The following is an 18,158-nucleotide window of genomic DNA, read 5'->3' as shown; positions in this document are numbered from 1 at the left end:
ATAATCTAAATAACACGTATTATTATCACCTGGTATAATTTAGAGTACATTCACCTTAAATGGAAATATTTATCACATGGCACATGTTGCAAATTTGGAGGTCAGTTGTAGTTCCTATGGCTTTTTTGAAAAATGTCCAATTTGAATATAACATTTTGCCAAATAAGTGTTTCATTCTACATTTTTTAAAAGAAAAACACAACTGTAAACTGCATTTCAATAGAAATATACTGAAAACAGCAGACAGATATTTCCTTCAAATAAAGTCACTAACTCTAAAGTTACTCTAGAGTGAATCTAAAATATATGTATACCTCACCTGCAGCCATGTTATGGGACGTCTAGTTTGAAAAGCTTCTGTAAGAACAAGTTAAAAACCCCTTTGTGCCTGCATCAGAGGAAAACAAACATGATCGAAGGTGTGAGAAGCACAACAAAAATCCTTTAGTCAGAGGTGGAGTCACATTCTTGAACATTTATTTTGATGAACGGATTTGACACAATCTAAACGACTGTCCCTGATAACAGAAAAGTAGAGGGATGAGGGCCTCAGGGAGAAACCCTGAAGGATGTCCACTGGGTTCCTCAACCCCAGCATAACGGGGAGTCCGAACTACAGCTGCACTTCGTCTCTCCTTAAAAACTTCCTGAAGAGGCTGTCACGTAGGAGAAAGATCACTGATGTGAGGGGGAAATAGACAATAGCTTTTAGAGTTCACTTAAAATAAAGTAGGCAAAATGGTCACTGCACAAGCAGAAAGCCAATGTAGAACATGATGCCTGTTAGGAAGTACGTTAGTATGAATATGGATCAGCTAACTGTCATTATAACCATGTTTTAGTCAGGTGACCAGCTGTGATGGTCTATATCCTATGCCATTGTCTGTATGCCATGGCCCCATCCCAAATAAATTGGCAAAAATTGGACTATAAACCCTTTGACTCCAGTTATGCTGCATTATTAGCTAGAACATAAACAGGAATATCTGCCTCAATCCATAAACTTCCATCAGAGCAACTGTGGATTTACATTTTCCATTTCATAATGTGAGCATTTACACATTCCATGGAAGAAGCAGAGAAACAGACATTTCAAGAGCTCACCTGCAAAGTAACTCCCATAGTGACCACGTGTTCATATAAGAAGTCTTAATGTAAAACACAAAGCTTAAAATATTTTTTTCTCTCTTGGAAAAAGCCCATACAAATATTTGAAATGTAACAAAATCTGGCATCGTGCCATAAGTCGTGAGCACAAGCCAGTCATGCAAAGCCCAAACTCAGTCACAGGTTTTAGCTTTAGAACAAACTTCTTCTCATCTTTATAACTCCCCCCTATGTCCCGGGTACAATCAGCTCTGTTACTTGAACACAGTGTGATACAAACATGACAGTACAATAAAATTAAAAAGTTAAAACTACCAAACAAAGACAGTAACCTAATGATACATAATACTACAAGTTATCCCTCAAAAGACTGACAAGGAAGACAATGCTCCTTTTCTGTGTGCACCTTGTTTTCATTCTAATGCAAGCAGGGCTTTAGTCAAGCTATTCCAACAAAGGACAGCAGACTCAGAATGACCCGTAACAGCGACGAAAACTGAAGCGACAGTGACCGAGGAAGCCAAATGGAGTACTGTTGACATCAGAGAGGGAATTTTCCAGTCCAGGAACTCCAGTAGAGAGAGAAAGAGAGCCCGGCTGACTGCCTATTAAGTCAGAGGTGCCCAACTGGGTCTCTGAGCCAGTCCATCTCCACACAGAGCATTCAGGAGCGACTGCGGTCCTCTTGGGTGCCCACCAGCATTTTACTGTACAGCTTCTGCTGCTCTTCTTTAAAGGTATCCTTTACCTTTCCTCGCTTCAATCCTCCATCCCTACAAACGAGTGTAAAATTAGAGACAACAATAAATAAAGTAGTGGGCAGTTAAGATGCTGCAATAGACTTGATTTGAAGTCTGTACACTGAGCTGACCAGAAAAACAGAGGAAGGAAGACAATGATGATCAGAACAATCACAGGTGTAACTGATAACGCTAATGAGGGTGCTGATTGGTTTAGGTGGCAGTAAGCTAACATGCAGGGCCTTGGAACTAGTTCACTGGGAAAAGGAATGTAGCTATAACTAAAGAGATAGTTTACCCATTTGAATCCAGGTCTGTGCCATGGCAATGTAGGCACTGTGTTCAGATGAATGGCGTTTTGCTTGTTTGGCGCTGAGCCAGGCCAAACACCACTCATCTGAACACAATGCCCACATCGCCATCAAACTGATCTGGATGAATTTGGGGAAAATATATATTTAATCTAATTAGATACACCTGTGATGTCAAGTCAAAATGTCAACTGTATTATATTGTAAGCACTTTCTATTATTATCAAATAATGCATTTTAAACACGGCTACAGTCACTTAACATTGACTAAAACTGCACCCTTTGGCCTGCATCTACGTAACAGCTAACAAATTCATATTAAACTTACTGGTAATTTAAAGACCCTTTTCAAGGCAGACATTTGCAGGTGGAAACAAGTTTGTGAGCATACATGATTCCAGGGCTATAACGTTTTTTATTATTGTTGATTACACCTATACCTAAGTGTCTGCTGTGAAAATGTTAACTCATGAGAACAATCTGTAAAGAACGGCCACCCGTGTGTGTTGAATCATGGCCTTTATCCCTCCTCAGTCAAAGGGTTTAAATGCAAAAGTGTAGAAACCATTGAGCTGAATGGGCGTCTTCTTACCACAAGAGGTCGACCAGTCCACCTTGCCTGGCTATGGCTGCCTTTACACGATTGGCAAATTGTACAGCATCCTCATCCTCCTGTTGGAGAAGATTGACATAAATATAATATAGGTAAACAAGTGGTCATAACAAATAAAACACAGCATAGCTATCAAATATATTATATTATATCTATTATCAACTAATTGCAAGTGAGCAAAATGATAAACTCTGCTAACATGTTAATTGTTTAAGTCATCAAAGAGAAAATAATCTGTTGGGAAGCCTAAAGTTAACCATGGAGTCTCACCTCTCTAGACATGGGAGGAAGGTACCACACACTGCAGACGATGGCCCAGCTGCTCATCATGCGCAATAGGTAGTTGACCATTCCAAACTTGCTGCTGTTCCAGAAGGCGTCGCCAAATCTGGGGTCATACTGTGAGGATCAAACACCCCAGAATTTTCATTAAAATAACATGTAGCAGGTGAAAACAACGTCTCAGAAAAAGAAAAAAAAGACTCACCTTAATGGCCACAGGGTAGACTGTTGCACCAATATCAAAACTGCCCTTCTTAAACATCATAACTGACGTGTTGTTAATGCAAGTACCTGGGGATTAAGAGTATTTACACAAACTAAATTAGGACTTGTGGGGCTTTTTAAGAAAACTAGATGACTATAGTGTGATTATGAAGTCTTCCTGTATACAAACATTGAACAAACTCACCTTCTGGGAAAATGAGAATGGGCAGTTTATATTTATCTTCTACATGGTCGCTCAATCTGCAAGACATGAAGCATGTAGGTTATTACTTAAAATCTCTTAGAGATTCTTAAGACACAATTAGAATGTACAGAAAGCAACTATATTTTAGTAACACATACATATTGACTACAAATTCAACATGAAAAAATACTTTGCAACAACTCTTACTGAATGCAAAAAAATGGTCTTACAGACAGAAGGTAAACTACAATAACAAAACTTGGCATTAAAAACAAAGGTTGCAATGCTACCTTTTGGCCACTAGATGTCTGTCTTTGACTTCTGAGCGTTCAAACCAAATGTGAGGGCAGGCTTTGACCATGGATCTCTGAATGACCCCCATCAAGCCCCCGTGAATTTGGCCAACCTAACAACACAAACACAAGTGTAATTTCAACAGATAAGCAGCTGCAATAGTGACCCAAGGGACCAGTGTCAATATTTGTGTAGCTCTATGCTCAGCAGCAGTGTAGTTACCATAGCATAGCAGCCATCGCTGGCCAAGATGATGACATCTATGGGTGAGGTATGGTTGGCGACACAGATACCACCATTCTTGGGTCTATTCTCACTGTAAAAGTGGAGACAGGGAGACCGTTAAATGAGGTATCATGAATCACTTCATGGATTCATTAAAAATAACTCAATCAATTAATGAATGTTGTAGCAAATGACAAAATACACACAATTATAAAATCAATGAAACTAAGTCAAAATTATTCCTCATAGAGATTTGGGTGCTCTTTGGGCAACTGCCCCTTTGGGAGAAACAAAGCAAACTATGGTGGATATGCTAAAAAGGTTTGACCCCCCCAGAGCATGAAATAAGCCTGAACCTATCAAGTCCACATTCCAAAGATAGAGTTACAATCTTAGAGAGAGCGGGAGAGACAGAGAGCGAGAGAGAGCAAAAGTGAGGCGAGAGAGAGAGACTTCCTCTGTCAATTGTGTATTTTTAGCCCCAGAGTAGAGAGTAATATGTGTTTCAACAGGCCAGGCCTTGATGGCAGACATTCAAAGGCTGCAAGAAATTATATGGATCCTCTTCACACCCGTCAGTACTTTATCTGTATCAACCAATGAGTTTTTCCCCAGTGAATGGAAAGACAGAAATTATGCCATGTTTGATTCTCCTTCTAATCAAATAATAGTGCCCATTACTTCTTCTTAGCTTATGTCATCACAACGGTTTCATTTTTAATTCAGTCGAGTCTGCACAAAACCAAAAAAACACCAATTGTTATACACTACAGTTGATGGAAAAATACATAAAGCATCAACTTCCTCCTTCACATCCTGTTGTATGTGCCCATCCTCTTCATTAAAGCTACATCTACAGTTGCATGTGCCACTTAGATTCTCTCAGCCATATTTAAAATAAAATGTCAAAAAGGCCACAATTTCAACAAGATACTCACTACCAACAATATCCACTTCGATCATAACACTGGGACACAATTTTGGATCTTCACAGGATAGTAAAACAGCTATGTGAATTCAACAGCTCCAAGCATTGTGTATTTTGTTTACAAAATGACTGTAGCTTGACTGAGTGTGCCGTAGCTTTGTGTGTAAGAAAGTATTACTGAGGAGGGTTTTGTGCTTCACCTAGGCTCATATGCTTGCTGCGATGAATATCAGTGTAGACAGTCTCTGTCTAGCCTCAGACACCCTCCCTTGCATACTCTCTTGCTCTGGGCGCTCACATTGCAAGTGCTAACACACCCTGTTTCTATTCTCCATAAAGATAAATCATCTGTCATTATGTAATCTCACGTAGGCCCCTTCTCCGTCATGGCAAAAGGTCTGCAGCAGATCATTTTTGAGAATGAAGAATAAAAAAAAGATACTGTCTCTTGCTTGTATTGTGAATTATTTGGTCTTGTGTGTCCTTTGGATTTAGGCCTGTGTTTGGCATAAGATTGTTGGTTTTATACTTTTTATTGTAAAAATGTCTCATCGTGTATCTGCAGGGCACCATTGTAGAAGATAGATTTGTTTTTAATTGGTTTTCCCTAATTAAATAATTGCCATGAATTTTAAAAAATAAAGAATGTTTGTCCTTTTATGAAGGTTTTTTTTTCTTCCAAATGTAGTTACATCATCAACAGTGAACAAGTGAGCATCATTGCAGGGCTCTGTCCCAATAAAACGGAATTTTGTTTTTAAGTAAAACAAACAAAAAATAATATCACATAATCAATATTTTCAGTAAGAACTTGAGCTAGGTTGTCAAGGCAAAGAATACACAAGCACAAAAGAAATTGAGAAATTGACCAAGAAGTTGAAAAGAAACAGGGAAACACTGAAGCAACAGTGGTCAAAACAGAAAAGCAATCAACCAACAGCAGCCCCCATCATGTTAACCTTTATGATAAAAACTGTTGGCAAAACAGCTAGTGGGGATGATGAGGAGCCAAGAGTAAGAACTGGGCATTGCAGGAACATTGCTTTCAACACTTTTACAAAGTTTGAAATAATATCTGCAGCAAGGACAAGCTTTCCTTAAAAAATAAAAATGATGTGTGAAATAACTACTGCAAGTTACAGTATGTGCATATGACATGTGTTTGCATAAAGTATTTCAGAGACTGAATAACTCCAACATTTGCTCCATCTTCCCTTTTACACCCCATGTCCTCATCTGATAGGAACTGTAAACATTTTACCACAAAGCCCACTACTGCTGGGTGAAAATAATACCGTTCTATGAGGAGTCAAAAAAAACTATTCGGAATGGGTTCACGCCCAATGAAAGTCACATCACTTCAAGAGGTGTGGAACAGCAATGTACGTTCCTTACCTATCATGGTAGGTTATAATGGCAGTCAGAGCTCTGACACATATTCTGTAGCACATCAAATGGACTTTCTCACTCAGAAAGTTCTTCATCCTGCAAGAAGGAACATACAACAGCATTATGTACTTTGTGTGTCTAGATGGCAAATCTATTTATTTTGAATCAATTAAAAAGACCAGCTTGTTATCAGTCGTACCTTCCATTGGGCAGTAGCCCAATAACACAGGTGAGGAACACAAGGAGGCCTACACCAGTGAAGGCAAGAGTTACCCTGAAAGACAGACAGGCAGGAGGGTTACACCTAATCCTACAACGAGGAATCGTTTAACAAGCAACATCATTTCTAAAGAAAAACACAGACAGGAGGGATAACACATTTAAAACTAATTAGTGTTTTACTGGCACATGCAAGAACATGATCCTTAGCCATGGAAGTTGTCTTTTGTATGACAGGCTTTCACTGAGTAGCCACTCAGATTACGTGAATGTCACAAGTAATGTTACGCAGGGAAGCGGGTTCTGGTTATCAATTAAAAGTTTCACACTCTCCACTGCTCCCTATTGTCACTGATAATCGACTCCAGAACCTGCAGCAGGGCATAGGCGATAATCAAACAGACCAACAGGTTGACTTAATCTGGATGAACTCATCATCCAGGATTGGAGAAAGTGCTGATTTAAAATGAGCGAGGATTAGATAAACATTAGAGGTGATGGTTTCATGCTAGTGAGTGAGCCAGGTCAATATCCAACTGGACAAGTACTGAATGAGAGAATCTATTAACTGGATGGGACACTAGAATGTCTGTATGTGCAGCGGTGGCCTGATTCGTCTCCCCACTAGCGACTGGAAATGAGCCAGCCAGGCTTAGTACTGAGTCACTGTCCCTGTGACTGTCTAAGCTGCCCCCGAATGAGGATCTCCCTCTTTAATTCACTGCAAGTGCCAACATGTAACGTTCCATGTGTGTTCTGGGGCAGTCTCCAACCTCCCAGGCATCCTGGACTGCCAACCTTTTTACAGACTAGAGTCGCACCACCTCACTGGCTTGAAAGACACTTGCCAGTGTCAAAATGTCATAACATTAGGTAGATATAACAAACATTGTTTTTAAAAAAACACAGGGTTTATCACTGAGGTTTAGTTTCTCAAGGCTCTGTGTCAATGTGTTCCGTTTTCTTCAAAAGCTTGTGTGGAAAGGGTTCCTCTTATAATTTAAAACAACCTTTATGTTGGAGGTACAGCTGATACCTGAGAGGCAGCAGGAAGCCATAGCGGATGAGCAGGCCTAGCCCCCATAGGACGGTCAGCCGCAAGCTGATGTAGTGGAAGTTGTTGTTGCTGCGGGTCAGCAGATTCCAGGACTCCAACTCCTCAGCAGAGAACCGCTTGGTCACCTCATCGTCCATGATGCTCTCCACTCCTCGCCGGGCAAAATAGAAGATGTCAGACATCTCAAACTCAGGGGCTGAGTCCAGGTCTCTGTTGCTACCGCTCCGCCGGATCTCCTTGATCTCCTGCTCCAAGGAGGTGGGCTCCTTGGCAATGATAGCTGGAACAGAGGAAGGGGCTCAATATTCATCTCTAAAAACAAAATACACCTACTGAACATGCAGACCAATAGCACATCTTACCATTTGAGTAGGGTTTGTACAAGAGGTGATTCTTTTCTTTCACTCCTCTCTCTATCCTCAGTGTGGCCCACTACAAAGAAAGAACAAAAGGTGTGTAAAAATACAAGGGTGAACTAAACACATTTCACTTGATTAACAACTTAAACAATAGGTTCACATTAAGCACATTAAGTTGTTTATTTGGGGGTCTGAAACACACCGTCATAAAAAAATTAGAGAGGGAGCCCAGACAACATGCAACATGTTTCTGTTGCTACCAGCTGCCACTTAGCAGACTGTTGTAATATCTGACTTTCGGAATTTGAACATTCGAGAAAAACAGCTTAACTATGATCAGAGTACATAAACAGCTGCTTCCTCCTCAAATCTTTCTTTTGTTATCTCTCTTTTCTAGTATATATGGTTGTTAATGTGAGTATAAAACTTAAGGTTTAAAGTTCAGGAAACAAGATAGTAAATTCTCATAAATTGAACTCTTCCTGGAACAATAATATGCATGGCTCATTAGTGAACACAGCCTTGATCCACAGACATTAAGATTAAAATGCTAACTTGTGGATAAAAACAAACCACTAAACTGAGAGGCAGGAAAGGGACAAAGTGTTCTAGCAGGAAAGATCAGGTAATTATGGACTGGGGGGTGTTAGAACCGTCTCAAACTACAGTTCATACCAAATTACATAACTCCAAGGTTTGTCTGCACCAATCAAAGATGGGGAAAAGTTGACGACTTACATCATTGTAAGTATACTGAAATACAGTAATGGTAGAAGGGCGTCTGTGTCAAAAAAACTGGTTTTAGCCAGGGGCACTTTCAAAACAATTCCAAGAATGTTGAGCGACACAGATGTTGCTTGCAGGAGTCTTGCTGTAAAACCAGCTTATACCTCTGAATCCAAATCACTTTTAAACGTCTACTTTCTTTACATTAACTGTAGACATAGATGCTTTGCGGCTTTGGGCAAGCTGTTTCGTCTATGACCATACACAATGAGAGCCAAATTGAAAAAAAGATGTTTACTAGGCCTGAAAAATGGACAATTCTAAGACTTAAGACATTCAGCCCAAAAAGCACTGATATGTGCATTTGATTGATCTAGGATGGTCATAATTACTCAACTAGCTAGATGGCTAGATTAGATGCAAAACTAGCTATCTTTTGCTTTGTTTCATAGCTACCTATAAATCATGTCATGACAAGTTGGAATACTAAGATGACGTATAAACAGAGCTGCAGTTGTCAGTAATGATTCTTTCGGGGGAGAGGAAAAGAACAGAACCAAAATAGAGCAAGTCCATCTTGCTACCATGTGGCTCCAGAGCTGATTGTGAAAGGTGCGGGATTACAGCACAACTAACTTTTAAGTGAGCAGGACATTCAGATTTTTGTCACACTGATAGGCTAACAGCCAGAGTAAACTCTCTTTGAGCAACTTATTGCAAAAACATGTCTTGGTTTTGCACCGTAACATGACAATTATCCATTTTTTTTACTTCATCAAGCATGAAATGCAGACCATCACAAGCAATGACACACATGCATATAGCACAAACTTTGCTTCTGGTTCGCACAGTCTGTACTGCATCTGTCCTTTGACCTTTCCTCTAAATCTCGTGGTTGCCACTGGAATCATGAGCTAAGAAAGTCTCTCGTATCTCCCGCTGGTTCATTTATTTCTGGCTCTGCTCTCAAGAGGTTCATGCTGGAAAGTGATGACAGCTTTACTAGAGAAGATACACCAGAGATAGCCGAAAGAGAGAAACTAGATAACTGTGTTTGGAGTCAACTAGGCGAGGAGACCATTAAATGGTATATACTGACATCATCAACTAGCTCCATTGCGCAATGAAGCTTGAATTTATAGAAAGCAAAAACTGCATATCAGTAAGCAAAATTCCAGGCTGTTGTCACAGACAACAGTTACTGACGAGCTCTGTACCACTGTTTTCTCTGGTTACATAACAAGAGAAGAATAGCTCAGTGCCAGTAAATACAACGGCTACTGGTTGCATGCCAGAAGACGAGCATAAAACATACACCTAAAATGTACATATGAGGCCAACACATTTCTAAAAAGTTGAACCTGAACAGCTTTAAAACACATATTTTATAAAGGTAATTGCTCTCCGAGGAGAGTTTTCAATGTTGAATGAAAGGGCGGACAAAATGTACACCCAGAGTAAATACAGGCTGTCTTTGAAGAACAGAGACATGCTGTTTGACAGGACCAGGAAACACAATCGGCTGTGCAAGAAGGGAAACGCATCTTGACACACTTTTATATTGTGTGCATACATTGTTTCCATTCCGGTTTAAGATAATTCTACTTGTCCTTCTTTCTTCAAATAAATGGAAAGTAGTGGGCCATCATGCAGCAAACTCTTACCTCGAAGAGCTTTAATAAAGTTTTCATATAAAGACGTCGGATGCCAAAGGACACTCCAAAGATGGCAGGCACGATGATGAAGACCAGCAGCAGGGTGAACCACACGGTGAAGGAGATGCCCAGCAGGATACACACCAAGTTGTCAAAGGGGTTGAAGAAGAGTTCCATCTTGAAGTCAGGAGGGCGGTTAAATATATCAAATAGTTAAAAAAAAATGGCAGAGGAGGCACAGCACTCCACCTCCTGGCCCCAAGTGGACCCTTATCTTTTGTCAGAAAAAGTCCTTCATCAAGACAACTAGGGTATAGAGCTTCTCCGCACACTGAAAATAGAATCAATACAAGTAAAAGGGACCATCTTGACGTTGCCCCCTTGGGCAATCTTAATAAATTTCATTATTTTTCCACCATCAACCAGTTTCTGAAACTCAATCTAATTTTATTCCAAGAAAATGAATATGATGTCTTGATGCAAAAAGGCAGGTCCTTGCTGCAGATTTCCTTTGCTTATTTGAGTAAAAGCTTCCCGCTGGCGGACAGAGATGTAAACAACCAGGCACAGCAGGCGGCTCTCTTGTCTGGGGAAGATGCTGAAGGGGCTGTTTGCAGATCAGTGGAACACCGACCTGAAAAAAGATTTATAAACAAACGTTTAGGATGATCAACGTCACAATAATACATCGTCTATGATCGTGTGATCTAATAAAAACGTATCCCTGTCTCACTATCCTCTGTATACTAGCGTTATTTAAAGTTAGTGCTAGCCTCTGTCAATATAAAAGAAATGATGCCTCTACTGTTGGGAAAAGGCTGCTTAAGAGTCTCCCTTCAGCTAACGGCCAGATAACTTTATAAACTAGCTTATCGTTATCAGCCACAGTACAGGGATAGCGTTAGAGGCCCTCCGTCCTCATCTCCTCAGAAGATGCTAACAAGAGGCTCCAACCCGAGTAAACCTCACTGGGGTAAGCTCATCACTACAGCAGTTAACAGCCAGCGCTTTCTGTGATCATTTAGCAGCCCCCACTAGCCACCCAAAAGCATTTAGCATACAAACACGACCTAAGCTGGTGGGTTACTCGCAAGAGTCCAGTACCCATAAGGACGACCTAATGTCTAAAGTTAGCCCGTGGCCTCCGAGCTAACGGTCGGGCTAAATGTTGTCTCCTGGCGTGCTCCACCTCGTTCAGCTAGCTAGCGCTCAGCACCCCCCGAGGACCGCCCGGGTGTAGCAGCGTTAGCTACATGAAACGCTGAACCAACCCTTTTTGTTCTAAGCTTGGTTTAGTTACTTTGTAAATTAGTATCTTACATGTTAACAGTTAACACACGTATGTCATTTAAAGGACTGAGTAGTTTACCAACCTTCAGGCACGTTACGTCCTCCTGCGCACAGCCGGTACAGTCGGCTTTCACTGGTCAGTCACTTGTCTTTTGTCTTGCGGACTGTAGCCTAACTCCACCCGGCGAGCAACACGAGCAGACAACGGGCGGCTCGTTGCTGGCTAAACCTATGGTATTAACCGACCAACACGCTCAGTTCGGCCCTGACACCTGGTGGCCAAAACAAGGTACTGCACTGATATCTTAAATTACATGTATACAGTTTGACCACTAGTGTCGCTGTAGAGCAATATTTGATGAGCGGGTGTGCATTTGATACTATCAGCTTCGACAGTCGTTCTGAGTGGGGATGCAAACAATAAGCTTCAAAGAAAGCATTCACATGAACAAAAACACATTGAAGTATCACACATTAAATATGGTTTGTAAATATATGATGATTTTTTTTAGAATCACAAGGCCTGAGAAAGGAGCAGCAGGTTGGGCAAGAGTCCTAATGATTTTTTGATCAGCACACACAAAGGGTCAATGTGTGGATAGTTATCTCACATAACTCAAACCCCAGCAAATAAAAGTAAAGATGTATCTGCATGGTCACCAGAGATACGTGAGAAAATGTTTTGTTTTTGTAATATGGGCAAAACTACCAAATTCAACAATTTGATACTAACGCACTGATATAACAAAAACTTTTATTCACACATTTACATCCATGAACAGTCTTGTCAAGTCATCTCGGATATAGAGAAATGAAAACAGTACTGAAACTTGGCACGCCATTCAATCTTTGAACCCTGAATTAATATGCTTATTTCACAGAAGAAACTAAAACTTAATATATTTCATATTTATAGTGTTTTTCAATATGTTTTATAGCCACTCTGAAAATACAGAAGTGCAATCAATGGCCAATATACTTGTATTGGATGACAGGTTCCATGGTATAAGTGAACATTTTGTCAACATCGCAAGTGTATCCATCTGCTCTGACGAGCATTATGCACTACTCTGCAGTAGAGCGTCAAAGTCTGGGGAACAAACCATTTTGTGTTTGACATTCCCTAATACAGTCAAGTCGCCTGTTCTTCCCTCCGAACCAATAGAGACCAGCTCCTGAGAAAACGGGGCGGGGAAGAAGAGAAAGCGTGTCAGAAATGTTATATATATATATAAATATTCCATGATAAAATAATGGAACAGCAGTTTGTAAAGAGACACTGAAAGACAAAGTTGAGCTGTGTAGAAAGAGATACAGTATGAAGACAAAACGGACGCCATTTTCTCAGATGAATAATCCAATGAATCAAGCCTGGACGTTGCCTGGGGTAGCCCTTTTTACACATGTACTGTAGCACGCAACAGCAGATTATCCATATCAGATGCGTTCTCACTCAGTGGAAATAATCCAGGTGTTGGAGGTGAGGGGTGGCGCTTGGGTAGAGTGTGCAGTAGGCAGGACATAATGTTGATTACACTGCAGTCATGGGGCCGGTTTGTAATTTGGTCATAAACAACCAAAGTCCCTTGCTGTTCCTTGAATTTGTCATCTGCTCTTTCCGAAACAAGAGCCAGAATTGCGTCGCCTCTCCGGTTAAGACATTTTTGTTGGCCTCTTCACGTACATCACTCTTCTTCTTCATCCTCAGATTTTGGTTTGTTTTTTTTACATTTTCGCGCAAGCAGCATGATAGAAACGGCATCAACACACCCACTCGTTTGCTGTGAATTCTCACACGTGGGCTCAATCGGAATTAAACAGACTCTGCACCAGAGAGCTGGAAGGCTAAAGTCAGTTTTAGGACCGATCCAACTGATTCAGACATTTGCGTTTTCACATACAACTCCTCCAGGTAATGACTAGATCATTTCAGGTTTACAATGCATGTGTGACAGGGGCGAGAAAGAGACACATCGATACTAGGATCATACCTGAAGAAAAGAACATGTTGCTCCTAGAGACACATCAAGTGTCACTTGTCCCAGAATGAGCTGGACCCGGCCAGACTTCCGCACCAGCAGCTTTCCCACAAGACCCTCCCGCAGGTCTTTCAGATTGCAGGCATTGTCTTCGGCTTCCTCCTCCTGTTTAAAATCAAAAGTAGCGTTTGCACACACAACCTCGACATCATCATGCATTTAGCGCGTAGACGACAACTTTACCTGCGACTCTGTTTTCAAAAGCACCGATTGTCCGTCCTCTGACTGCACCTCTGTTTTCACCGGCTTGTGCTCTTTGGTGGGGGGCTGGCCGGGCAGCGTGTCAGGCATCTGCATGAAGAACAGCTCCTCCCCTTTGCTCAGACTCCATCTATGAAGCAGGTCAGGAAGAACTTCAGGTTCAGGGAGAGGAGGGGGCCTGAAAGCTCCCTCTGACTTCTTTATTTCAGTTTCCTCTGGCTCCTGTTTCACTGAAGAGAGGATAAGGTGTATTTTAGAAGAGATTGCCATGTATTTCCTGCTTCCACACAAAAACAAAATCAAGACTATTGGGCTGGGCACACAATCTCAAGTTGTATCTTGTTACCTTCGACTGCATCTTCCATGAGTTCACCATCCTCATCCATCTTCTTAATTTGAACAGCATCTTTACTAAATTCCTCTGTGAATCCCCATCCAGAAACAGCAAGGGGAAGCTGAACAGGGCAGCTCCTCCGCTCACTCCTCAAAAATGGATCGTCTATAAACTGAATGGATGCAACAGAGAAGGAAAGTTAAAGTGTAAGTCCAGCGTAAATGCACCCCATGGTCTGTTTCGGCATTACATAAGCCATCAGGACATATTTCGTTGTTCACCTATTTACAGAGAAATCTGAGAGGGCCGCTAGCAGCCAGATATGGCTTACACTGAGTAACTCCTGGCAAAGTGCTAAACCATCCAAAACAGCTTTTTTTTAACCACTAATATTGCTCAAAATAGCACCAAACCTCTGTAGTAAATTGATAACAGTCCCGACACATAAAAAGAAGCAAACAAGTCGAATAATGCACTGGAGTTCAGTTCAGTACTTTCCTTCTTGAATGGAACTCGACTTGTTTGGGCTGCCTGTCAACACGGACCTAGTCTTCTGCTGAGGCTTGTAGCCTTGTAAAACACTCTTTTTTAATAGATTCGGGGTTCGCTAACTACGTTGTTGGCGCTTCGTTTTATGTGTAGGGACTGTTATCTTGCTACTGTAGAGGTTTGATGCTATTTTGATCAATTTTAGGGCGCACTCCTTCCGCACCGCTCCCCGGGCTTTAGGGTACTTGTCTCCCCTCCCTCTCCCCAGACCCGTTTGTACTCACACTGCCTGGGCCTCGCGCAAATGCTTCTCGCTGTCCATACGTCATCACGCCGTAACACGTCACACGCATTGATTGACGTCATCGCGATGCGTCTCTTTGTTTACAAATCTTTCCATAGACCTCAGAGTTTTTGTGCGTCCTGTTTTTGAATATTTTCATCGACCAAATCTGCAGTAAACACTCCACCTCCGCATCACACCGACGTGAACCTTTCGCCGCCATTGTTGTTGTTAAATGTCCGCGCATGGTCCGTCCTTCTAATTTCTATGTCCGAACAGGCGGACATAAATGACATCAGAACCGCCGTAGGCATTGTGCTCGTGCTCGTACATGTGCAAACACGCTCTACAAAAGCCCACCTCTCTCAGGCGGGCCGTGGACTGTGCTCAAATGCACCAGGCTTTAGTTAAAAAAACGGTTTTGGCCGGGTGCGGAAGGACAGTGTGCGTGCGCCCTTAGTGGTTTCAAAAATGTTGTTTTGGATGGTTCAGCGCTCCGCTCCGAGTTACTCGGTGTAAGCCATGTCTGGCTGTTAGTGACTCTCTGGGATTTCTCTGTTTGATCAACGGCTTATTTGATGTCATTAATGCCGGAAAAAACACAGGGTGCATTTACGTCAGACTTACACTTTACATTCAAGGAAAATGCAAGATGAAGGTTACTGATGACTCACTACTGACTAACAACCAAGGGACTTACATTATCTCGCTCCAGCTTGGCAAGAATCTCTTTGGTCTCTTCCTCTGTCTCTCTCTTCTCCTTTTTGATATTGATGATGGGTGAAGGTCCCATGCTCGGAGCCTCTCTCTCATTTTCATAGCTACCTGTGTGAGATACAGGGAGGCACTTAACCCAAGACAAGACAGAAACGTGTATTATAGGCTGTGAAACTGCATTGGTAAAACACATAACCAGTATAGAAGGAGTGGTCAACTAGCTGAACTCCTACCTTTCTTTTTCATCATCATCTCTGCGGGCCCCTGCTCAAAAATAGAGTGGGACTGGATGACCTCTGGGCGACCTCGGCCCCTGCCTCTGTCTCTCGGACCCCGACCTCGACCTCCATCCTTCCTGTCTCTCCTCTGCCCGCTTTCAGCTTTTGTTCTGTCGTAACAGTTAAAGTCATTGGCACGGCAGTCATAGAGATAGTTGAATCCATGTTTTTAGACAAATATTTTTTTTCCTTTTGAGGTCAGTTGAGAACTTACTCGTCTTTGGCTTTTCTGACAATAATGTTGGGTGTAAAGGTTTTCTAAAAAAAAGAAAGAAAGTAAAAGTACTTAAGTATAAGCACAAGGAGCAGCGAGGTGTCGGATTCAAACATTTCCATGACAATGATCATTTTTAACAGTGATATGCAGTACATTACCTTCTTCACTCCTCCCAGGGTGAGGTCTCTGGAGCGCATTGAGGGGAGACGGCCAGAAGAGAGGGTGGCGGGTGTTCGGCGACCCATCAGTGGTACTGTACCGCTCCCTCCAGGGGTTGGCACGCGCTGACCACTGGGGTTACCTGAGCCTGAATCTGCCATCCTAATCTGGAGACATGTGGCAAAAGGAATAAAGACCCTGTGTGTGTGTGTTTGATCAATAATATGAATACTAATGCAGATATCCTTACTAAAATTATTGTCATAGTGTACATAGAAGAACAGATAAGATATATACTGACTCCACTGCAAAGTTTTATTTACAGATCTTCCACAGATAACTGAATGATAAGATGATGAGGTTATTTTTTGTCTCTGTAATAGTCTTTTCTGAGCAGCTGATGATGCATTTATACCATCACTGATTATTGTAGCAATCAATTCAAATGTTTTATTCGATTTTGTCTTTTTTTTAAGCAGTGTTTTGTTGAATGGAGAAAGCAATAATTTCTAATAATATTAATAATAATAATAATCCTAATGATAATAATGGTCCTCTGCTTTTTCACCATCCTAGCCTTTTAAACACTTGTAGTTCAGTGACGTAAACAACTACTACGATTTTAAGTGCACAAGCCAATGACCACTTTATTGTTTGACATTCGGCTCGTAATATTTAGTGTTATTGGTTCAACAACGGCATAAATCGAGCAACACGTGGCCAAATTAAAACACGAATACAGGCATACAATGCGAGTATGCTGAACTTTAACGCTGTCATTAGCAACTGTTGACACGTCATGCTTCTCCGGACACTTACGTTATGATTCGTCGGATGTCCGAATTAGAGAATAAGTCCAAACTTGTAAGAAAAGAGTCATTACAAATTGTTTTGGGCTATTGCTGCGTCTGACACTGCACGACGCACGGCGCCATGACACTTCCGCAGTGTCATCACCCTCTAAGTTCACGTGGATCAAACCTGCGCAGAAAGACTCGCATACGGTATATATATAAATTCTATTATCGTATGGATTATAACAATTTTAATAATGATAATAATAATAATATAAATAACAATAATAATGAATTATAATACTACTAATAATTAGCATTGTGACAATTTAATAATAATGTCTTTATTAAGGACATAAAATGACCAGTTTTCATAATAATCTTGCCTATGGATAATTCCTTTGTGACTACTACATATTACAAGTTCATAATAAATAAATAGGCTAATAACATGCACAGTCAGTGATTTACAAAATGTAACGGAAGTAGGCTAATGCTCACGGCTCATTTTTCAGAATAGCTTACACTGGATAAACTATTTTAGATGAATTATGCTTCAAGCACAAGCTCCCCGTGTACACATACACTCGGCCGGTATAATGAGAATAGAGAGCTCATGGCTTGTGAGCTCACCTGCTACATTAAAAGTCAGGTAGGCTACAATATAGCAACAGTATAGTTGTAATATGCAATAAGTCAATACAGTGCCAATATATACAGTAAATTATAGCATATACGTATATATATATATAGTGCCATGTTAATGTTAAGAGAACATTATGCAACTGTCCTGCAGTTTGGCTATATAGTATTTTCACCCATCTGTGTTTCTTAAAGTTTAGATATATATAATCATTGAAATACAAAGGAAACTGTCAATTTTAGGACATTTAAAGTGCTTTATGTAAATGGACTGAATTCTCTTTTCAACAGACAGCCCTCCCCTATAAACGGACTATTTCCACCTCTGGAGCTGAGAGGGTCATTTGGACGGAGGCAGACTGTCATAGCATGACTAATGATGGATGATTGCAGTTTAATTA

The 18,158-nt window shown here is 41.1% G+C and overlaps 2 protein-coding genes across 2 annotated transcripts; both read right to left on the bottom strand.

Annotated features, from left to right (window-relative positions):
- Positions 1-50: 50 nt before the first annotated feature.
- Positions 51-11,826, bottom strand: LOC310945787 (glycerol-3-phosphate acyltransferase 4). The gene is made up of 13 exons (XM_083911995.1): positions 11,688-11,826; positions 10,324-10,948; positions 7,937-8,006; positions 7,554-7,854; positions 6,498-6,572; positions 6,305-6,394; positions 3,979-4,072; positions 3,753-3,868; positions 3,463-3,518; positions 3,259-3,344; positions 3,042-3,170; positions 2,751-2,830; positions 51-1,880 (listed from the first exon to the last, which is right to left on the bottom strand). Exons 2-13 carry the CDS (start codon positions 10,489-10,491, stop codon positions 1,772-1,774), a joined length of 1,374 nt encoding a protein of 457 aa, XP_083768121.1. The 5' UTR covers positions 10,492-10,948; positions 11,688-11,826; the 3' UTR covers positions 51-1,771.
- Positions 11,827-12,448: 622 nt separating this feature from the next.
- Positions 12,449-17,274, bottom strand: polr3d (polymerase (RNA) III (DNA directed) polypeptide D). Its single transcript, XM_083913159.1, has 9 exons — positions 17,141-17,274; positions 16,321-16,488; positions 16,160-16,203; positions 15,901-16,055; positions 15,651-15,775; positions 14,191-14,350; positions 13,827-14,074; positions 13,596-13,748; positions 12,449-12,779 (listed from the first exon to the last, which is right to left on the bottom strand). Exons 2-9 carry the CDS (start codon positions 16,480-16,482, stop codon positions 12,663-12,665), a joined length of 1,164 nt encoding a protein of 387 aa, XP_083769285.1. The 5' UTR covers positions 16,483-16,488; positions 17,141-17,274; the 3' UTR covers positions 12,449-12,662.
- Positions 17,275-18,158: the final 884 nt, after the last annotated feature.

Source organism: Echiichthys vipera (assembly GCF_963691815.1).
Source record: "Echiichthys vipera genome assembly, chromosome: 4".
NCBI lineage: Eukaryota > Metazoa > Chordata > Actinopteri > Perciformes > Trachinidae > Echiichthys > Echiichthys vipera.
The sequence above is the reverse complement of the archived record's forward strand: the minus strand, read 5'-3'. Positions and strand labels throughout refer to the sequence as shown.